The 23,041-nt window shown below is 41.9% G+C and overlaps 2 protein-coding genes across 3 annotated transcripts in view; one reads left to right on the top strand and one right to left on the bottom strand.

The window, feature by feature from the left end:
* MRRF (mitochondrial ribosome recycling factor) overlaps positions 1-4,153 on the bottom strand; it is a 52,794-nt gene extending 48,641 nt beyond the window's left edge. Inside the window, exon 1 of the mRNA XM_080927923.1 lies at positions 4,008-4,153. The gene's annotated coding sequence lies outside the window, so the exon portion shown is untranslated. The remainder of the gene's footprint in view (positions 1-4,007) is intronic.
* On the top strand, positions 4,105-22,892 carry RBM18 (RNA binding motif protein 18). 2 transcript variants are annotated; one of them, XM_080927924.1, is made up of 6 exons: positions 4,105-4,231; positions 6,826-6,954; positions 13,645-13,771; positions 16,477-16,563; positions 18,262-18,347; positions 20,989-22,892. In XM_080927924.1, exons 2-6 carry the CDS (start codon positions 6,842-6,844, stop codon positions 21,146-21,148), a joined length of 573 nt encoding a protein of 190 aa, XP_080784050.1. In that variant the 5' UTR covers positions 4,105-4,231; positions 6,826-6,841; the 3' UTR covers positions 21,149-22,892. The 2 variants fall into 2 exon arrangements, with proteins under 2 accessions (XP_080784050.1, XP_080784051.1); XM_080927925.1 differs by having other exon boundaries at positions 4,113-4,231; positions 6,836-6,954.
* The last annotated feature ends 149 nt before the right edge of the window (positions 22,893-23,041 follow it).

Below are 23,041 nucleotides of genomic sequence, written 5' to 3'. Positions count from 1 at the left end.
CCTTCATTTTCTCTTCTGTAAAATGGGACTGGTACTCATTTCTTCATGTTGGGAATAATGAAACTAGACAGGTAAATCCCTTGGCATGGAGACTACTAGACAATAGGGACACACACACAAAGAATGCTTATTGATAGCCATCGGTTTTCCTTCAGGTCAGCTATGAAGACACTTGCACAGATGTCAGGACTGATGTGTCAAGTAGCCTAGATTCAGTCACACAGAGATAGGAATTTCTGCCTGGGGCAATTCATCCTTCCCCTACCAATGAGAAAGGTAAGCCTCATTTAAAAATGAAATACTGAGTACACATAAAACATAAATATATCTGTAAAACACCCAGCATGGTACCGGGAATTCACTAACTGCTCAAGACTTGTGACTATTATTACTATTGTGACTTCTTTTTAATAATAAAAAAAAAAAAAAAAAAAAAAACAAGTAACACATAATGCAGCGCCTGGTGAGGCCTGCCTATAATCTCAGCAGTTAGGAGGTAAGTCAGGAAGAAGGAAGAGGAGGAATAGGAATTCAAGGTCAGGCTCAGTTACACAGCAAACTAGAGGCTGGCTTAAGCTAGATGAGATCCCCCGTTTTTAAAAACAAGCCAAAAAGAAAGAAAAATATGAATAATACAAAGGCAAACAATTTCTCTTGATGAAATTTTTGACAGTTATGCTGCATATCTGCAATCAGCATGTGTAGTCTCTACAAACACAGGCCTGGGCTGCTTGCTTCACTCCTGTCAGTAACGCCACAGGTAAAGCATTACAGTCCCCAGGCTGCAGTTGTGAAAACTGAGGCTCAGCGAGATTAAGTGTCCAAGGATATGGAACAGTTAAATACTATTGAGAACTGCTCACAAAAGTTTGGCTCTGAGTGACCTTTCTAAATCTACGTTTCAACCTAATATAGCCAATGCCCAACTCACATTTATTCCCAAATATGGGTATATAATAATGTGCAGTGTTTTTTTTTTTTTTTTTTTTTTTTTCTCTTTTAATTGACAGGGTCTCAATCTGGCTACAGTGTGTATGACAGGTTTCCTGGAGTTCCTGTTGTGGACCATAATATCAACCCACAAAGAAACAGGAAACTAAAATGGGTTAGAAATAAACAACCTTTCAGAGAAAATGTAGCACCAAAAAGCAGGCCCAATGCAAGTGAACCGGAAGCCAATTCTATAAATAAACCACATTGCTGGAATGCTTGAGGCATACATTGCCAGGACATTTCACAGTGGAAGTTCAATAAAGCAGTCCTTTGGGTCTTTAACCTTAGGAACATGGCCGGGTCAGCACATATAAAGGACTAAAACTGAAGAAGAAACTTATGAGAGTTCTAGTCTGCTCCAATACCATTAACCCACTCACAGAATCTGTTTCTCCCCTTACAACATATGAGGAGATCAGTCCTTCTCAGCAACAACTTCCACATCTTTTTTCATTTTAAATACTGAATATTTTAATGATACTTGTTACTGACTCTTCAAGAGTTTCATACATTTATGAACCTACATCCTGGTTTATCCACTGCTCTAGCGACCCCTTTCAACCAGCTGTGTATTGATATACAACATACATTTCTTTCTTCTTTTTGTTTTTTTTTTTTTTTTTTTTGGTTTTACAAGACAGGGTTTCTCTGTGTAGTCTTGGCCATCCTGGAACTCAGTCTATAACCAGGCTGGCCTTGAACTCAGATAAGTTGCTTGCCTCTGCCTACTGAGTGCTGGGATTAAAGGCTTGTGCCACCCCATCCCCCAATCCCCTGCTTGTAATGTTCTCCCTTTATTTCTTTACCACCCATTTTTCTTTACCATTCATCTTAACCATCACTCTGTCAGAGCACAAGGTCATTGGCCACCTCCTCCAACTAAAATGGTCACATTTCCTGAAATGCAGCTTTCATGCCCAATACTTCAGCACAACATATAGGTTTTTTGTTTTGTTTTGAAGATTTATTTATTATCTATAAGTACACTGTCGCTGTCTTCAGACACACCAAAGAAGGCATCAGATCCCATTGCAGATGGTTATGAGCCACCATGTGGTTGCTGGGATTTGAACTCAGGACCTCTGGAAGAGCAGCCAGTGCTCTTAAGCACATAGTTTTTAACAACGAAAGTAAATATATGTGTAATGATTTGATCCTTGTCTAAAGTGACTCCATATTGACTGCTGGCACTCCACAACAGTTCTAGTAGATGAATCTACCTACTAACCTACTTGTTTACTACTGTGCCCTGTACTTAATACAGTATAAAAATTATAGCCATCATATAAATGTAAAGTAATGGACTTCCACAGATTAAATCCTTGCCAAATGTCAAAATGCTGGTATCAGAGTTGGAATCTACACCTCTGGGATCTATTTCTCAACACTGCTTCCATTATCCCCTGGATTTCCAGTTCTTTGCTTAGAACAGGGTGTGCTTCTTTTCAAATTCAGTATCATGTAAAGCAAGGTATTGGAATATCTGACTGAATACAACATTCAAATATCCTTGGCACAAGCCAAAGGATGAATAATAAAAATTTAACAAGTGGACAAAAGGCTTCACCTAAAGACTAGGAGACCTGAATTCCAACATCCCCACCTCATCAGACCCTAATACCTGCAACTTTGGAATTCACAACCACCCATATTCAAAGAGCATGGATCACAGTTCTACCAAGGATGAGAACTATAGCAAATCATTTCTCCTGGTTTGGTTTTGGATACTCTGCCATTAACTGAAGGAATCAGATCAAGTTTCCTGACTTTCTAACTATGGGTTCCCCAAAATTCTGGGAAATGTAATGGAATGTGGTCAAAAGAGGAAGAAAGCACTGCCTACCTGATCCACCATCTGTGGTGGAGCCAACCCCACCCCCACAATGAAGACCTTTCAGGGGAAGAGATGAAAAAACCCTTGCAGAAGATCGAAGAAGAGGTTGAACCCTTGGACACTACAGAAAAATGTAAAGGCCAAGATCCAGGATAAGAATCAACAGAGGCTGATCTTTGCTGGCAAGCAGCTGGAAGATAGCCATACTTGCTAAAATTCAAAAGGAGTCCACCCTCCCATGTTGAGACTTCATGGTGATCCTGAGAAAAGGATAAAGTCTTACACCACTGACAAGAAGAATAAGCAGAAGAGAAAGAAGGTTAAGTTGGCTGTGCTGAAAATGCAAAAATCAGTCAACTTCATTGAGACAGTCCTTCTGATCAATGGATGCTAGAGTGTTCATGGCTAGTCACTTTGACAGACATTACTGTGACAAGTGTTAGCTAACTTACCGCTTCAACAATCCAGAAGACATGTGGTTGTGGTTGATAAATGAGTATGAGTTAATAAAAAAAAACACAGGGATTGAAAAAAAAGAAAAAGCACCAAACTTTGAGATGGCCTAGGCAAGGGTTCTGCTTCTAGTGCTTCCTAAGTATGTGTGTGATCTTAATTTATCAGAGTGTGTAAAATTTGCCAGAGTCAAAAACAAAAAAAAAAAAAAAAAAAATTGCCAGAGTCGTGAGAATGTTGAAGCACCATCGAAATGACAACTGTTTGCCCACAGGACAGGACGGCAGAATGACGATTTTAAAAGCCCAGGCGTTCGATTCAAGCCTGTGTGGAATTCAAACTCCATCACTTGGGAGCCGCGCGACCTTGGTAAAGACAGCGCATGAGTTTTTGTTTCTTCATCACCGGGAATAATTTCACCTCCGCGTGTAAGGCTGTTTGGAAAAGGCATTATTCCTGTCAGGTGACGTCTTAAACATCAGGAACTAATTACCAAGTTCCCTAGCAAGGCGCTAAATGTCGGCTGAGTGACTCGAGCCCCGCCCCACCCTTGAGAGCACAGAAGTCCCGCCTCTGGCCTTAAGGTCGAGCCGAACTCTGCAGAACCAGTCACGGGTGGTATCCTAGCTCCACGAGGTCCCGCCGAAGTCCTAGAGAGAAAGTGTCACGGGCACCTGGATCCCGTCCACTCCTTGAAGGCGCCTCCCCCCACCCCGAGGCCACTCACCAGCTACAGCCGGGATTATAGGGAAACACACGCGGGAGAGCAGAGGCGGAGGTGCGGGCGTCATGACGTCACGGGCCGGCGCGGCGGCGCAGGCGTAGCGCGTCACTGGCGGCAGGGCAGCGAGCGGTGTTTCGGCCGTGGTAACCTCACGTCCCTCGATCGGACCCCAGCGTCGGAAGCTGCTTTCGGGGCATGAGCTGAGGGTACAGCTCCGAGGCTAGCAGGTGAGTGCCCGAAGCTCAGCGCCATCCTGGCCGCCGGGCCTTGGCTAAGACTGTCCTCACTCGCAGGCTTCTAGGCCCCGCCCCGGATTGTCCTGTCTCTGGCCGGAAATAACAATCCCATTAGTGACTTCGCTGCCAGGAATCGGGAAACCCTGGTTGCTGGCCTGACCCCGTGGTCAGCGTGTAGGAATGAGTGACCCCAGTCCCCTCCTGACTTCTAGAGTTGATACAGCTCGGCTGGGAGGAATAGATTGGCATGTTGGGAACTTGTTACTCTTAAGGAGTTGTCGCCTTTGCAACCCCCCAAAGACTTGATAGTCACATAGTAATGTATTAGACTTTACTGTTTCTCAAAAACTCATGGCCTGAGCTGTCACATATATATTCTTATTATAAATAACTACACCATGCATGAATAATTGCCTCCATCTCTGGAAAAAAATAGAATTGACTTTGTTTCATTCATTCTCTAAGAAAATAGTACCAACTCTGAGCCAAGCAATGTACTATATACTGGGCATAGAACCATAATCAAGGCCCTATGCGGTAGGCGTTTTTATAATATTAGAAACATAGGCTAAAAGTTAATAGCCCATTGTATTCACATTATGTGGGAAGCAGGGAGTGGCAGGGGCAGAGAATGTGAGTAAGATTTTTTTAAGTATCTTTTGGTTTTATAGTTGCTTTTAGACTTGAGACCATCAGAAGTTCTGGCATTGAAATCCAACTTTCTGAGTCTGAAGTAGTGCAACCCCAAGTCCTATCACCCTTCTGAGTATTGCTTGCCTTCTCAGCATGGTTCTAAAGGCTTAAGGGGTAGAACTTGGCAGAGCTGCACACTTTAATGAGATACTGTCCTCATAAGGGAACTGTACTGGAGTTGCTAAACAATAATATCTGTCTCAGAATCTGTCATTAATTACTTTAGTATTTTGCCCTTTTTTCTTTTTAAATTTAGTTCTCTTTCCCTTTCAATAAAATGTCTGAGAATGAGAAGTATTTCCTACATGGCTGAGCTTGAGGTGCTTTTAGATACAGAAGATACATGCTTTAGTTTGGGGATTTATTTTGTTTCGTGTTTTTTTGTTTGTTTTTGTTTTTTGTCTTTGTTTTCCTAGCAAGGAGGTCTGTAGTCTGGTATAGGCAGCTATCTTCCCTGTCCCTTTATCTTTTCTTTATCATATTGTATATTTATTAAATTTTCATTTTTCATCTATAAACATTTTTTCTTCCTAGAAAAAATTAACTAATAAGGAAATTGAGATTTATCTTTACAGATCTTTTAGGTTTATTACTTTGTGTGTATGAGCCTTTTGCCTGCATCTATGTATGTGCAGGACATGTGAGCAGTGACTGAAGAAGTCAGAAGAAGGTGTTTCATCTCGGACTGAAGGTAGTGAACCACCAAGTGGGTGCTGGGAATTGAACTCTTGGATCCTCTGCAAGAGCAGCATATCCTCTTAACTGCTGAGTCATCTCTCCAGCCCCTCAAAGTTTATTTTAAAACATGAAGAAACTGGGCCAGCAAGTTGGCTTAGCCAGTAAAAAGAGCTTTCTATATAACCCAGACAGCCTGAGTTCAATCCAAGTAGGAGTGAAGAGAGAACCGACTCTTAAAACTTGTCTTCTGGCCTCTGCCTGTGCTACATGATAGCCCAACCCCTCCCCCACCCCCAAGATAATAAATAAGAACAAGGAAAGTGAGGTATCAAGAAAAATAAGTTGCAGTAGAAATGGAATAATTTAAAGTGAAGTCTTCTGGCTCCAGGCTTTTTGCTGTATCCATTACCGCCTTCATCACAATCTTTATTCTTCTTTCTGTGAGGTGAGATGCCTCAGGAATGAAGATTAGTAATAATTTATCAGTCTTGACTACGTCTAAGAAGCATGGTTCTAAAGGCTTTAGGGGTAGAACTTGGCAGAGCTACATACCTTAATGAGATACTGTCCTCATAAGGCAACAAAACTGAAGAGTTGTTAAATGACTTGCCAAAGTTAAAGAAAGCAGTGGTGAACTGTAATAACTAAGGGGAACCATCTCTTGCTATTACCAAAACAGTAAACTTGATCAATAGCTAATATAGATTACTTACTCCATAAAATAAGAACAATTGCCTCTAATTTTACATTTGAGGAAATTGAGACCTCTAAAATGTAATAATTAAGTCACACAACCTGCTTTCAAATTCAGCTCTAACTTTAGAGTCTGTGCTCCTATTTTTTGTGTTACCTTTACTTTGTTTTGCACCTAGAACAGGAACATAGCTGCTCTTCCATGCCTGTTTCCTTTAACACCATCAATACTGTCTCCTCCCCTCCCCCCCAGGAGTATTATGTGGTGATAGAGCCTTTGGCCTCCCGGATCAGTCAGGAAGACTTAAGACACTTTACACAGTAGTACCCCTTTATCGGAACTCTGGCTGCCAGAAGGGCTGTCCCAAGGCAACTGATCTAGAGCCCACTTGGCAATAACAAGCCGTTAAAAGACTGCCCAGAGAGCATGCCTTCCTTGGATGTATATTTGGATTGCATGTGAAGTCTATGTTCACTGAAATTGTTTTATTCTCCTGCCTGGATATTCACGTTGCCTTTAGTATTTCTTAGATATTGATGGAAGCAGAAACCAAAACTCTTCCCCTGGAGAACGCGTCCATCCTTTCAGAAGGCTCTCTACAAGAAGGACACCGATTATGGATTGGCAACCTGGATCCCAAAATCACAGAGTAAGTCCAGTTGATATGTGCAGAGAGATTCAGTATCTGCTGTGGATGTTCAGGAGACTTTTCAGAGCAGTTGTAGAATCTTGATCCCTACATTTGTGTTGGAATTTTTCTCTAAGGGGGACATGATGCTGTTCTTTGCCTGTTCCTATTTTTCATACAACTGGGAGGACCCAACTTTGGATTTCCTTCAAGCATAAGCCTATTTCTTGCTAGTCAACAAAGAGAGGGACTCTTTTTTTACTGTTCAACTCTATTTCCAGCATTTCTAGAGAATTGTTGTAGAACCAACCTGAGACATTTTGTCTCTCAAATGGAGGAACAAGAAATCGTCTTGGTATCTTTGTGAATAAGCATATGGGCCCCACTTGACTGAAAGTGAGCAGCCACAGAACCACAGACAGTGAGGGGAAGGCATCTTAGAGATCACCCTACTGCCTTTGGTTTTCACTCATTCACTAAGTGATTGGAGTGCCTGTTGGGTGCCCAGCACATGTTGAGTGATTTAAACAGGCTCCATGGGTCGTGGTCACTCGGGGACCTCTGACATCATCAACTCTTTCTCTTCAGTACAGAGAGTGAGGCTCAAAGAGGCAGAATTGCCCTGCCAAAGATCACAGCACTAACTGAATTCAGAGTCCTCACTCCTGCTCATTCCATCAGACCCATGGTGAGAGGGAATATCCTAGCAGAGAATGACTAGGTCCATGGGGACAGGAGGGGTGAGGGTACCCGTGCTAGTTGGTGGCAGAATAGTGAGGAGTGAGTAGACTGTCTACGTGGAGTCAGTACTTAAAGCAAGCATGGAGTAAACCAACCGTCCTGGAATTATTCCTAGAGTAGGGCTAAGTAAACACAAAGGCTTTGAAAGAGGAACCCTCTCATTTGAATCTGAGCTGAGATGAGGTAGGTGCATTTAAGCATTGGGGTTAGGAAAGAGGAAACGAGATGTAATTTTACATCACAACACTGAGCTTCACTCCTAAACCTGCACTGGCTCCAATCAGATAAATGTAGGTATCATTGGGTCTAAATTACAGTGATACTAAAGATACATTGTCTTCCTGTCATGCTACTGTGGTCATGGGAACACTGGAGTGTGGACTGTATTTATTAACATCCTCTCTCATGGATGTGTGAATCAGCACAGCTCATGTCAATATTTCCATCATCTAAAATGCAGGCTCTAAGGGATGTTCCCCAGAGAGGTTTCCATTCCCACCTCTCCTTATCTGACTGGAAATCTAATCATGGAAACAGTGCCAGTCATGTTGGCTGTAGTTTCTCTGTGGGGAGGCTCCTGTGCTGGTCTGTCCTGCTGCTTGTCACGGGTCACAGGGCATCTGCCCTGGGGGTTTATGTCAGAATGAGCTTGTGAGTGTATTTCTGAATTACACCTTTAACAGGAACATTGGATTAAGACTTTTCCCACGTTTCAGTCAAAGGCAGATAGTAAATGCCAACTCTATGCCAGGGCCTTGCAGGCTGAAAGTGCTGTGCTGTGCCATACCCGTAGCAGCCCTATTTCTGTATTGCCCAAACATTTTTCTCCATTTTCCTTCTACGATTTCCTTACCCTGAAATGATTTGTCTCTCAAACAGATTTGTTACATCATTTATTTAAAAAAAAACATAGCTGCTAACATAACCAAAGCTTATGTTCTTTCACAAGAAAGCTTAGTATCACCTCGCTAAATTTCATGAGTCTTGTGGAAACATTATTTCCTTCAAGTTGCTCAACTACCTGAACTTTCAGATCCTCAGAAGGCAGAAAATAGTGAGCCTAGTTAAGTAATTAACGTAGTCACGCCCCAGCAGTGAAGGAGTATGAACGTGGGGTACTTGTGTTGTCTGTTAAATCCAAATCTCTAATCTTCTAATGACTCACAAGGGAAGTTTGCAGATTGTCTTCTAGTTTCCTACTTAAGTTTACCCAACCGAAAACTGTTGCCGCTTCCTCCTTTCCCCTTCACCAGATCCCTTTCTTGTCTTTCATATGCCTGTATCTCAGCTCCTTAACCTTACCTCTTAATATCTTTCAGAAGTTGCTTTGAGTGTTTGTCCTTTAAAACTGTTCTCTTGCTTCTTTTAAGAAACTGTCAGGACTGGGTTTTTTTTTTTTTTTTTTTTTTTTTTGGTTCTGGTTTTATTTTGTACACACAGGTTTTTTTGGCTGCATGTATGTGTGGTGCACCACACGTATGTCTAGTGCCCTGGAAGAGCAGAAGAGAGCATCAAATCCCTGGAGGAAATAAAGTTACAGATGGTTGTGAGCCACCGTATGGATGCTGGGAGTGGAATCTAGGTCCTCTGGAAGAATGTTCATTCTCTGAACATTCTCAGGGCCATCTCTCCAGCCTTGATGGTAGCTTTTCAAACAGCATTTGGACATTGCAGTCTGTCATTCATTTTCCCCACATTTATTTTGTCATTAGTTCTGGTTGCTCTGTGTATGTGTGTCTTCTGGTTATAATCTGGGTTCTTCTCAAGTTCTACTAGGACATCCTTTAGTCTCTTTTCAAGAGTATGACAGTCTGGTACTCAAACATGCTCTTTATGCTCATGGTGATTCCTTACACACAGTTCAACTGCAGAACAGTGTAGATCCTGCTTTTCTGTGTTAGGTACAGTGGACCTACATGAATAACTAGCATACAACCACTCCCAAGCATTGCTGTAAGACAGCGTTTGTGAACAGTGTCTGATCAGTGCTCACTGTTTCACAACTGCAGTGTGCCGGAGACACTCTCATGACTAAGTAGATCCTGAGGGAGTGATGGGCACTTGTTCTTACAACAGTAGTCAAGCCTAAGTCCCACTGATTCCCACAGCACTCTAATTCCTCAGCTTCTCTGTATGTCTTGGTTTTGTAAAGTGAGAATGTTCGGCTGAATAACAGAAACATTTCTTCTAACACTCTGATGTCCTCTTGTTTTACCTCATAGCAGCCTAGGTGAGTGGAACATATTAGCCATTCTTTATAGGAAAAGGAAAGCTAGCCACACAAGTTGGCTCAATTTACAAAGCAGTTTGTGATAGCTCCAGCTTCCCATCCTAGTTAACTCTACCTTTCCTCAGATGTTCTGGTAGTCAGAGTAACTGAGTAATCATGACCTAAAGCATCCTGTTTTGAATTTAAACATGTGGAAACTTCTAAATTACTGTGAGACCTGAGCTATAAGCTTAGAACATTGCCTTTAAATATCACCAATAATTTCAGCAGGAAAGCCAAAAAGTTAGTATCTCAGATGCTGATTGACATTCCGTATCTTAGTGCTGTCTTTCTCGTTCAAATTTTAAATGTGCTCTCTAAAACAAGAAAGTAACTTTTTGCATTGTGTGTAAGTGTAGAGAGAACATCAGTAGAAATTTTAATAGTGCCTTCTAAGCAGAGGGGAAACCATGAATGTATGTTAAGTCAGGGTTAGGAAAGAAGGTTCCATGTAAACCGACCCAAAAGGCTCTTTTGGGTAAAGGGAAGGATGAGTACTAAGCGGCAGTGAAGGCAGCTGGGTAGGGAGAATGCTGTCAGGTGAAGCTGGGCTCTTTTAAATTGTATTCAGACAAGTTAAAGTTCATGTAGAACGTCCCGAGGATTTTCACAAGAACCTAATACCAAGGCAGTAATGCTTTAGTGGGAATTCAGCTGCACTTGTGCAAGGTGAATTAGAAAGGCCAAGACTGAGGGTGCAGGTTACCTGGGGGATACTGTTGCCGCTGCCACACTGATGGTGTGGACAGTGAACTTGAAGATTGGTGGGTGAGTCTGAGATGTGAAAAACAGGACTTGAAGAGTGGGGAGGAAAGATGACTCTGAAGGGTGTTGCTGTTTTTTGTTTTATAACACTAGGGCTCCAAATCAGCCTTAGCCCCAGAGAGGTCTTGCCTGGGGAATGTGAAGAACTCAAGCACCTACTGACCATAGAGTAGTGGTGAAGAAGTCAGTTTGCAGCACAGTGTGTAAACATAAAGGCCAAGAGGTGGAGAGCCACCAGCTGCAAGTGTGCTTCTAGTGCTGACTTTCGGGGATTAACAAGATATACCCGGACTCACTGGAGTATGTGCATGAGCCTTTACAGCAATGTATTTCCCTTTCTCTCTCAGCCCATTCTGTAGTCTTCCTTCATAGTCCGTGGTTTGCAGGAAATGATGTTTGATGTTTGCTTACTTTAGTCTGAAACAGTAAAGAATTTAGTAAGGTATATAGCACAGGACAAAAAGATTCTCTTCATAGTAATTTCTATAAACTATAAAGAAACTTTTCTCTAAAATCACTATTAAAAATCCTAAAGGTCATTTCATTGGCTCTCTGTTGCCTCTCTGTTTCCTATAACCTCAACGCAGAATCCCTGTATACACATTGCTCATGACCTGTCCCTCCTCTCTCCTCTCTTCCAGACTTGACTTTTCTCATTGCATGTGCTCACTCTTACAACACTACATGCAGATGTCCTCCTTCCTCGGTCTTTCCTGCACTCCCAGTGCTACCCCCTAACCCCGTGTGATCATGCATATTTTCCTCTAACTAACTAGCATCAAGGGCCTAGAAGATAGTCTTATTCATCTAGAGGTCCTTGGCACATAGTAGGTATCTGTTTTAGCATTTGTACAGGTGATTGCTTCTGTGTACCAGGTGGGAAGGCTATTTTAATGACTCATTAGGAAAAGAAAGCACTGATTGGGTGACAGAGGGGAACAAGTATACTAATTCTCTCTCCTGAAGGCAGCAGGGTGCACATTTCATTAAAGGAAGCCAGCCCACTGATGAGGACTGAGCTCCTATACTCCAGCAGCAGATGAAAGTACTTGCAGATGTGGAAGCAAGAGGCTTCAGGCTTTTTTTTACTATCTGAGCCTGCAGTCCCCATCTCCAGGAAGCAAAGTAGTAAACATTTCATTCCTTTTGTTTCAGTGTTCCGATAATTTCAAGAAATTATCAAACAAGAAAAGAAATCTTAGAGAAGTTGAAAGACACAGACCTAAGCAGATGTTCCTGGAATCTTAAGGTCACACTTCTCAGGCAGCATGTGTTTGTTAGCTTTACAATGAATAATCTGTTGGCATTTTTTTTCCTGAGTAAATTAAAATTCATTTCCTAGGAAATGCCAATCGCGTTACCTTCCTGCTATTTAGCAGAACGGAGCTAATGAAAAGATAGCTGTGCTGTTAGTAGCCTGAAGTTTTGTTTTGTTTTAAATGCATTTGACCCCCCATTCTGTGGCATTGACACGGTGTGGTAAGAGCAGGTGTGGCTATGAATTAAAGCCTCTAGGGAGACCGCCTGCCTTAAGCCTGTCCAGATAATCAAGAGCAGAGGTTTGCAGTTTCTCCCAGTTCTCCCCCCAAGAGTCCTGCATTCTCTCAGGGCTTGGGAGCCTTTCATCCTATCCCAGTACTAGACCTGTATTGTTTCTTTCTACACCTGATTAACTATGATGGACTTGCTCATTGATACACATTAGTGTCAAATTTAGTGCAACATGTGATAGATACATTTGCTACCTCTGCTTCCCAAAGGAGACCTTGCTCAAGAATATACTTTTGGTGTGATTCTCCTAGAAAACAATGTGAATATAAATGTGCCTGTGAGGGCTTTCCTGACTCCCCATGAGGTAGAATTCCGAGTAGTAACACATTTAGCATGTGGGCTGATACCTTTTTAGTATCAAGGGGACAGCATTGTTTAGAGAAAGCCTTGACTCCGTTTGAATAGCTTAAAGGATGCCAGGAGGAAGGCCAGAGGAAAAGGAAATGGGAGAGCTGTTGGTTTGTCTCACCCTTGCATTGGATGACAGGAAGTCAGAATGGAGATCAACCACAGCAACCTGCTAAGGGCCACATCTGTCCGAACAACTCAAAACCTTGTAGGAACCAATGTGTGTCTATAAGAAAAGGAGAGGCAGAATGGGAAAGCCGTATTTTGGGTGAACCTCTGCCGAGAATAAATTCCTTCCTTGATTCTTTTTTATGTAACCATACCCCAGAGTGTATACTGTCTTACTGAAATGGAGGTTGGCTGGTTCACAAAGCTGGCCAACGTCCCTACGCGGTGAGAGCAGCCTCAGCCTCGTTTGGTTTCCATGTTGTCCTAATTTCCAGTCACATTTTAAGTTCTGTAGAAGTCCCACTAACGGTTGTTTGGATTCTAGCAGAGCCTTCTCAGGTATAGTTTGTGATTAATGATTAGCTCCAGGGTGTAGCTGATAGCTGTTTTAGGACTTTGGTATGTGTGAAGAGGGATGGCTTTGCAACTCTGTGTATTTTTGATACAGGGTAGGTTTGGACTGTGTGTGTGTGTGTGTGTGTGTGTGTGTGTTTGTGTGTGTTTCTGATGAAGTTACGGATATTCATAAAAGCTATTTCATTGCCAAGAAATTTAAAAATAAATAGATTGACACTATTTTTGAGTTTTTCCCAAAAAGAAAAACAAACAGTGCTTGTGTGCCAGACAGCTGTTTGTTAGGTGTTTGGTATTTTGTGCTGGACAGATGCATAGGCATGACCATTGTAGTTCCCATTCCAAATATAGGCAAACAGCCTAAATAAACCAACAGCAGTTTGTAAGAAAGCGTAGGGCATTAACCAGGGAACTTTTTTGCCTGGAGTAAATTACCTCCCTCTTTTATCTTACATTTGAGGCTGATCAGCCAGCAGCATTCCCTGAGTGAAGTCATGACTCTTCTTTCTCCACAGATACCACCTCCTCAAGCTACTCCAGAAGTTTGGCAAGGTGAAGCAGTTTGACTTCCTCTTCCACAAGTCGGGTGCTTTGGAGGGCCAGCCCCGAGGGTACTGTTTTGTTAACTTTGAAACTAAGCAGGTAATTGAGCCCCCTCTGCCTCTTACAGTCTGCACTCTGTCCTGATCTGTTCTGTATCTCTTGACCACCAGACCTCACAGGCCAGAAATACATCTGGTTATTCTGTGTGTGCCTCACCCTGAGCTAAAGGCTGTGTCCACCAGTGAATTTAAGTAGCACAGCTTGCACACATCCTTTCCCCGAGTTCAGGAGAGTTACAGACTCTAGAGTTCCAGATTCAGTGAGACTCTGCCACAAAAAGCAAGGTGATGAGCTGTGGAGGAATGCATTCAACATTGGCCTTACCACAACATGTGACTCATACAACTCACGAGCATGCATGATTTATATACACATGTATAAATTATCTGTCGGTGTGTGTGTGTGTGTGTGTGTGTGTGTCGGTATGTCGGTATATCTCAAAAGATGCATACAAATTTTATTTGTGTGATATTGAGATTAAACCCAAGGCCAGTATGTCTACTTCCCTTTTTCCCCCTTTTGAGACAACCTTACTATACAATCCCTCACGGAGTGAGGAATTCGAAGAGCTACTGCCTCTGCCTCTTCAGTGCTCCATCATGCCTGTCTGAACCCAGAGTTTAATACATGCTAGCTAGCTAAGTGCCTCTGAGCTAACCCTGCTTAGTAACACATGTTGATCTTCAGTGATCTTTATCATAGATTTGTACATTTCACATGTGACTTGGAGTACAGTCCAAAAAGCATATGGTGCTGCATGGGATAGTGACACTTGTCCCAGCACTCAGGAAGCAGATGCAGGTGGGATTTCTGAGTTTATGTTACCTAAACCCCAATTATTGGTTATTTGAATCACCAGCAGTGACTGACTGTATAAACATTACAGAGTGAGTATTGGTACAGCTCTGACTGTGTGTCCACTGCATCTAGGGAAATGAATGGCATCACCAGAAGGCATCATTTTTAGCCAGGTGAAGTAGTGAGCTTTATCCCACTATACTCAGGATAAAGAGGCGGGTGGATCTCTTAGTTCGAGGCCAGTCTGGTCTATAGAGTGAGTTACAGGTCAGCCAGGGTTACACAAAGAAGCCCTGTCTCAAAAACAAAACAACAACAAAACAAAAAAGGCAAAGGCATAATTGTTCTTGATGTAATTGCCACAGCTAGGCATGGTTGTACATGACGGTAAACCTAGGCCTTGGGAGACTGAGGCAAGAAGGGTGAGAGAGAGCAGCCGGACAACATAGTAAGGAAGAAAAGACACGGTTGCCAGAATTCCTACCAGAAATGATGTATCAGGCAGTTCTAAGATTGCAGGAGGGCATCATTTCTCCTCACCAGTGCTGAGCATTTTCTATTTCCTCTTAATTTTTGCAGATATCTTAGACAACAAATGAAATGATACTTTAAAATAATTGTCCACTCCTTTTTGGAAGCTATTAAAGGATGTTCATATGATAACCATTTTCAAGTGTTTTTCCTTGATAGAGTGATGAGGATTCTTGCCAACAACTAAAACCAGAGGTCATGGTAGGGACACGTGTCTATTTAAAAACCCTAGGCTAGTCACAAAACATACTTTATATTCCTGCATTTTTTTATTTGTTAACTTTGATCAAGTCTCTTTGGGCTTCAGTTTTATCTAAAAATGGAGAAAAATAAGAGGTTCTATTTTGCAAATTTGGAGAGATACGAGAAAATACAAGTATACATGTGACAGCACAGTTGACATTTAATATTAAATTTGTGAACTTTGAAACAATGTACAGAGATGGTAATTGTTTTTTTTTTTACGAATGCTTATCCCTGTTGGCCTCTACTGCTGCTGCTACTTTAGACCTAAGAACATTAAGGACATTCTAATTCTACAAGTGAAACAGGCATGTCTCCTGTCTAGCACTCTGTATGCTATGGTGGGCATTCTTACAGCCGGTGACGGTGGCTGCTCATAAATGCTTATAGATTGGATGGCTGCTGAGCTAGAGACTTACTGCTAATACCAAAGTGGTGTGCTTCCACACTCCCTGTTGTTAACGTCTTCCTTTTGGGCCTCTTCACCCCTACTGGATGTGAGTTACACTTAGCTGAATGCCTCATGGATACCAGTGGTTTGTCAGGATGGGAAAGTACAGCCAGATTTGCTGAGAGTGACTGCTCCAGCTTTTAACCGTGTTGCTGCAATATCTGACCAGGAAAGGGTCGGGAGAGTTCGTACTCTAAAAACCAGGTGCATAGGTTGACTCACACAAATACTTTGCTCAGTCTCTTGGATTAGCTTTTTCTAGCCTGATTTCTTATCTGTGAAGCTATAGTCAAAGATATGGCTCCATAGCTCCTGAGTGATGTAATCTGCATACCAGCTAAAAACTGAGAGGGCAGTGCTATCAGCTTACACAGGAATTGGCTCCTCTGTGCTCCGTACTTTTCATGCCCTCTGAAGACTAACAGCCACTCCTGGGGAACAAGTAGTTGTGACCGTATTTTACAGCTGACAAATCAGAAACTTTAAGTACCTGCCAAACACTACTACCAACAGATGACAGAGGATTTGAAATTTTATTTCATTTTTAAAATTTGAGGTGTTAGTGTTTTTTGATCATTTGAAATTATAAACCAAGTTGAATTGTAAGCCGAGTTACTAAAAGCAATTTGGTTAGAAACCCAGCTATCGAAACTTACTGAGGCCCTATGAGGCTACAGATAACTTTTGAATTTCTGACTGGCTCTTGTCCTGTCTTGAACAGGAAGCAGAACAAGCCATCCAGTGTCTCAATGGCAAGCTGGCACTGTCTAAGAAGCTGGTTGTGCGATGGGCCCATGCTCAAGTCAAGGTAAGTCTGAGGTAGACAGACCCTAGCTGAGTCTCAGAAGAATAGCCTCCAGCTCTCCATTACGTCCAGCCTATCTGTGCCACAGCCATGCTTTGCTGGTATTTACCATGTGTCTTGCCAGACTTCTCTTTTGAAAGCTTCTCGAGAGGAAGTAAGTTCATTGTTTCTCTGTACATGCTCACAGATCCTTCTTTGATTGATTTTTGCACGTGGCTGATGTGTACACTGAGACCTTCATCTTTTTTTTTTTTTTTAATGAGAATTGTTCTTGGGAGGGGGAAAAATCTATTTTTAAAGTTTATCACTGTGGACATTAATAGACTCTTCCCAGCCTCACATCTCTAAGGAGAATTTACATATATTTATTGTTCTAAATGCTTGAGAAGTGGGTAGGTTCTGTGTGCTTAAAGCACTGCAGTCCCTCTCTTGCAGAGGTAGGGAGAATGACTAGAGTGTGGGTTTGTGGAACTTTGCAGGCTCTGTATGTCCCAAGGCCTGAAAAAGTGGCACACTGCCCTCCGTTTTATAGTTGGTCTCCTGGGGAAAGGTACAATAAAAGCTGTGGCCATATATTTTTTTAAGGTATTCTAGCCAGGCTGTGGTGGCACATACCTTTAATCCCCAGCTTTTGGAAGGCAGAGGCAGGTGGATTTCTGTAAAGTCAAAGCCAGCTTGGTCTATAGGGCAAATTCCAAGACAGCCAGCTACACAAAGAAACTCTGTTTTTAAAAAACAAAACAAACAAACAAGAAAATATTCTGGACAAGCTGGCACACAAGTGGTGAGCCGTGCCCAAGTGACAGCCCTTGCTGCAAATCTGTCTGCCACAGAGCTGGGGCTTCTGCTCTTAACTAGCTTTCCAGCACACTTCTCCACAGAACTCAGTGTAAACTGACATCTGAATAGTGTATCCCTGCTGAAAAGCAGATTGTATAAACTAAGAGGCCTGTGCACATCCCAGGTCATGATGGGGCAGGCCCCCTTGCTGTCTAAGACCAAATCACCAAATGCTTTTACTCAGAATAAACGAAGTTTCATTTGCCAGACTGACTAGTGTTTCTCATCCTGTATCCCATGAAGAGGCAAGCAGGAGAAATCACACTCCATCCTGTCTTTCATATGAAATCTCTACCTCGTGGTTCTTTTTTGACCAGAGGCTCCTGATTGCTCTTCAGTACCGCACTTACTTTTCACAACAAGTGTGTAATTATCTGACATCAAATCAAACTCCTTTCCTGTGTAATGTTTTCTCTATCGGCCACAGAACGTTGTTAACACTCCTCCAGGCAGGCCGATTAAGAGTTGAGTATTATGCTTGGTGCTTTGCAGAATCCAACAGAATTTTAAAGTGTTTTGAATAAACAAATACTGTAAGAGGCATTATATGGCCGTTTTAAGAATGTAAGAGGGCAGCCCTGCTGTGTGTTTGTACCATCTGTGAATTTGAGCAATGAAATTCTTAGCTGGGAAATTCCTCCTCTCCCCCAAAAAAGGGTTAATGACTAGATAGCTTTTTTCTTGACTTTTTTTTTCTAGGACAAAATTTTTGCATTAATATTAAATACAAAGCAGGCCTTAGATTGTCTAGACATCTGCTGGTGGCAGACTGGATAGGATTGGCATGTTTTAACCCACACGTGCTTACTGTCAGCTGATTTCTGCCCCAGGGAAATAACTTGCCCTCTTTTATACTTTCAGAGATATGATCATAACAAGAATGATAAGATTCTTCCCATCAGTCTTGAGCCATCCTCCAGCACTGAGCCTGCTCAGTCTAACCTCAGGTAAGGCAACATCTGTAGAACTGTCACCAACCATTTGTAAATACTTTGATTTACAGTGTAGTGGAGCTACAGGCTCTTAATCTGGAGTTGACTCACAGATCTGTTGTGTTGAGAGAAATGTTTAGTATATATTTCCTTTTTTTCCTCACTCCCCCACCATAACCATGTACCACCATTTATAGAATTCACGGCTCCTTGAGCTAGCACTGGGAGATAAACCACTCATAGCCCCTTACCCTGGAAGCCAGCATTCTAATGAGGCCTCAGTCCCTGGCAGTTTCCTACTGTACTAATTCCACCCTGGCTAAGGACTCTCATGTTTGCAGACATTTTACTCTGTATCCTTGCAGCAACTATAATAGTTTTGTTCTAGTTTGTATGGATTGTCAGCTGCTTCTCTGGAGTTAATTCAAAACAGGGGCACTAAGAGTTGAATAGAGAAGTAGAGTTAAGTGGGTGGTTGAGCAGAAGCAGTTGTGTGTGTGGTGTTCTGGGATTTTGTTGGGTTTTGTTTTTTCTTTCTTTGCATTATAGCTTAGGAAAAAAATTTAACAATAACAGTAACAATAGTCAGGATCTATTGAACTTTCTATAGCAAGAACTACCCTAAGTACTTTATTTTGAGTATATACTTTAATACCATAGAAAGCACTTCACGTAAGGAAAACTGAAGCTTAGAAAACTGAGGTGTCACTGCTGAAACCATGCTGGTAGTAAAGTAACAAGACTGGAATTTTAAAACAGGCCTCATGACCATCCTTGACTTACTGCTTCAAGAGTCCCCCAGATTATAAATGTCCAGGTTCATATTAAAGCCTGTTCAGGAGAGCAGGTATGTAAGGGAACAGCCATGGAGCTGAAGCCAACAGTTATATCAGTCTAATGCAAGATTATAAACTCTGCGATACCTGTTTGGATAGAACCCCAAAAAGGAAGGAAACATGTCCTCCTTATAAGTGCAGTTCACTGAGCCACACAGAGTTAAAAGCATCTCACTAAACTGCTGAGGGAGGGAAATGGTCTAGAAATTGAAATGAATTACATAGAAAACAAATGTGATTTCTTTAGAGTCATTGAGAGCTCGTATCCATGTACCATCATCCCCGTAAAGTCTAAAGCTCCTCGGTCACAGATTGACCTCCATGGAGATTTCCACAGCTCTCCTGCACTGCTCGCTCAGTGGTCTCCTGAACCTGGCTTTAACTCTACATCTGCACTTGTAGCTTGTTTGCCATAGCCTAGTGTTTTCCATCTACTTTTAAATCAAAGTCCCTCAGTCTTTATCTTTCCATTTGCAACTCTGCTTCAGTAGAAGGTGGTATTTCCCTATGACTCATGCAGATTGCGGTTTTACTATGTCTCATTAATGGAAGAAAGACCAAAATACATCTTTGTAATACAGTGTAATGCACTTAGAAATACTTCTAATGCATTTAGAGCTACCTTACTGATATCAGGAATTTCAAAAAAGTTGCATGTACTTGTGCAGTCCACATGATGTTTGGATACATGCATGCAGGAGAAGCATCTGCCTTCCCCATGTTTGATCCCTTCTTATTGACTTAGTTCTTATTTGATTGCCCACAAAAATATATGGGAATGTTTAACCGCTGTGTGCTGTTTGCAGATCTCTAGAAGACACTTCTTACAAGCTATAGGCCATTGACAGCATCAGGAATGAGAAGAGGGGAATCTGAGGCAGCACATTACTGCCTGCGTGCTTTGCATTTTGGTCCAGGGACCCAAGTCAAAAGTAAATGCCTCACAGCTTAGGCTGCATCCCTCCCTCCTTCCTTGCCTTGTCTGCAGAGCTATGCAACATCCCCTCTGATGCAGAAGAAAAAGCAAAAGCTTTTGGACAAAGAAACAGATTGACTCCTAATTCTACAGTTTATTAGCCTTGTGAACCCTGGGCACATTAAGCCCATTTGTACTTCTCCCATAAAATTCTGAGTGTAACCTTTCTTGGGTTATTATAAGGACTAGAAGCAATAAAGTCCTAACAATGGTGGATATCTGGCTTATTGTAGTAACATATTTGTTAATAAAAAGAAACTCAGGGCTGTAGATATGGTTCAGAGGTTAAGAACACTAGCTGTTCTTCCAGAGAATGTAGGTTCAGTTCCCAGCACCTACATGGTGGCTCATAACTATCTGTAACTCCAGTTCTAGGGGATCTGATGCCCTCTTCTAGACTCTGGGGGCACCAGGCACAAACATATATGCAGGCCAAACATCGACATAAAATAAAAGTTTTTTTAAAAAGAGAAAAAAGACTTGATAAGATTTCTTTAAAAAAAACAAAAAGTATTATATTACTCAGTGGTTGAAAAGGTGTAGTAGTATGTAACATGGGCCTTTGAGCCAGTTTGTATCCACATCTCAACTCTCTCTCACAAGCCATTTAACATTTGCAAACACCATTGTCAGTCCTGTCTTTCTTTCACGTTCTGATGAGCACTGAGATGCTGCCTAAAGTCTGTGTAAGGGAAAATGGTTTTCAGGTTACATTTCTTTCATTTCATGTTCATAACTATGTCATGTTGCTTCTCTAACACATCAGCATAAGAAGGGGAGAGATGTAAAATTTTCTGAGTGTACCTCGGCCTACTCCAACCCTCCTCTGCTGTGCTTTTTCCAGTGTCACTGCAAAGATAAAAGCCATTGAAGCAAAGCTGAAGATGATGGCCGAAAATCCTGATGCAGAGTACCCAGCAGCGCCTGTTTATTCCTACTTTAAACCGCCAGATAAGAAAAGGACTACTCCTTACTCTAGAACTGCCTGGAAGTCTCGAAGATGATCATCAGGAATTACCAGAGCAGCAGAAGCAAATGGCCTCCACGTCTGAAGTCCTTTGCCTCTGTACTTTGTAGATGTGAATGGTACTACCAACAGAGCACAGTGTCTTGTTACGGCCGGTGACATAACGTGTTTGGGTGTTCATATGGATGTGTCTTCCCTGAACTGTGTGGAACTGAGCATCATCCAGAATAAATAGGAATGTGTCCAAACTGTGATTTGAACAGTGAGATGCTCTAGTTGGCTGCTTTGTTTGGATTTGTAACTCCAGAGACACAGTGTGCCAGAGAGAAAAACAAGCATACAAAGTTATTTAAATCAGAAAACTAAATGTGTTAACATCCACCAAAAACTTTTAGCATTTTTATGTGTACACATCTCTATAACATAAACAAAAAATAAGGGCGAGGGTAGGAAGTGAGAGACATTTTCAGTCATTTTTAGAACTGTTTGGAAATGTACTGTGGAACTCCTTCAGTTGGACTAAAAAGAGAATTCTTGGCAAAAAGTAGCTGATCCCTTGAGTGAATGTTGTAGCAATCTGTTTAAGAATTATAGTTATTATTTCCAAATCTCAATTAGGAAAATGTGGTGTATGTCTTAAAATTGTTTGTGTCAACAAAGTGTAGAATCACATTTAACATTTTATACCACAACAGGTACTGTACTTGGAAATCCAGCTCCTACTCTTTGGCAATCATGGTTTTGAATCTGAATGACCTTGCCTTCTATATTACCAAATGTTATTACTAACCTGGATTTTAATACACTTACTGCATGAGATTGTTTTATAGCATGAGGTTGTTCCAGTTAGAATTGTATCATGATCAATCTAAGTAGAAAAGCAGAATTTCCTTGAAAATCTGAAGTTTACTGTGTCGGCCACTCTTGACGGTTGCTTTCTCACAGTTGGTGGGGCTGTCGGAAGCAGCTGAGTGGCCTTGTTGCAGTCGAGAAGGGAAGTGCAGTGAGCAGCAGGAGTCACCAGCCAGTGCTCAGGCACCAAGACCATAACAACCAAGCATGTTCTGTCCTTTTGGAAGACTGCTTAAAAATGAGCATTGGTCTGACAGCATGCTTCTCTCCAGATCTCATTGTCTCTTTGGACATATTGAATATGGTAGTGTAGAGACATGCATAAACAGACAGCCTTGGGACTATGTTTCTTCACCTCAGTGCTGTTCGCTTTGGTGCCAGGCCTGACAGACTGTTTCATTAGCAGTACCAGTCTTCACTGAGCAGATCACTGTCGCTCACCACAGGTGCCACCCGTGATGACTTGGGTTGTAGAGACTCAGGTCTTCCTGGGATTAAGACACTTGACCTCTGGCGTTTCAGAATCCACAGAACTGCTTCAGAGGAGTTCTTACTGCTTTTCCCAAGGCTGGTCTTTTTAGTTATCTTTAGATACTGAATAAGTCCCAGATTTCTCAGTTGTGTGTGTCTGTGATGCAGCAAACTCTCTTCCCACTTGGGAGCTTGTTCAGGGAAGTGGGAACACCGGCTCCCATTTGTCTGGTGACTTCTTAGAATAAAGAATTCACCATTTCATCCTTAAGTTCTCAAAGGGTTGTGTGGAGTAGCATTTGATGCCAATAGCCTTCTATTTTTAATAGGAACCTAGAGAATACTTAGGACTATCTAGAATTGTTTCTTTAGAATCTAGAACTATTTATTTGTATTTAAACGATGTCTATGATTTGTACCAATTCTTACCCCTCTATGTGAATAAACACAAGACGGTATCTGTTTCGTCTTATCGTCTTTCATCCACGTCCTGATCACTGCCCTTTGGCAGAATGGTTTCTACTCCAACTGACCAGTAGCTTATCCAGGTGATGTGCTACTTTCAAGTGCCTTCTCTCCAGAAGGCTCCACGGGCCAAGTCACTTCA

The sequence above is a fragment of the Micromys minutus genome (genome assembly GCF_963924665.1).
Source record: "Micromys minutus genome assembly, chromosome: 13".
Lineage (NCBI taxonomy): Eukaryota > Metazoa > Chordata > Mammalia > Rodentia > Muridae > Micromys > Micromys minutus.
The sequence above is the reverse complement of the archived record's forward strand: the minus strand, read 5'-3'. Positions and strand labels throughout refer to the sequence as shown.

Bases quoted from the DNA above. Each gene is read 5' to 3' on its own strand.
- RBM18 (XM_080927924.1), top strand. From the start codon at position 6,842: ATGGAAGCAGAAACCAAAACTCTTCCCCTGGAGAACGCGTCCATCCTT. The intron at 6,955-13,644 runs GTAAGTCCAGTT...CTTTCTCCACAG, and splicing joins CTGGATCCCAAAATCACAGA to ATACCACCTCCTCAAGCTAC. The intron at 16,564-18,261 runs GTAAGTCTGAGG...TTATACTTTCAG, and splicing joins GGGCCCATGCTCAAGTCAAG to AGATATGATCATAACAAGAA.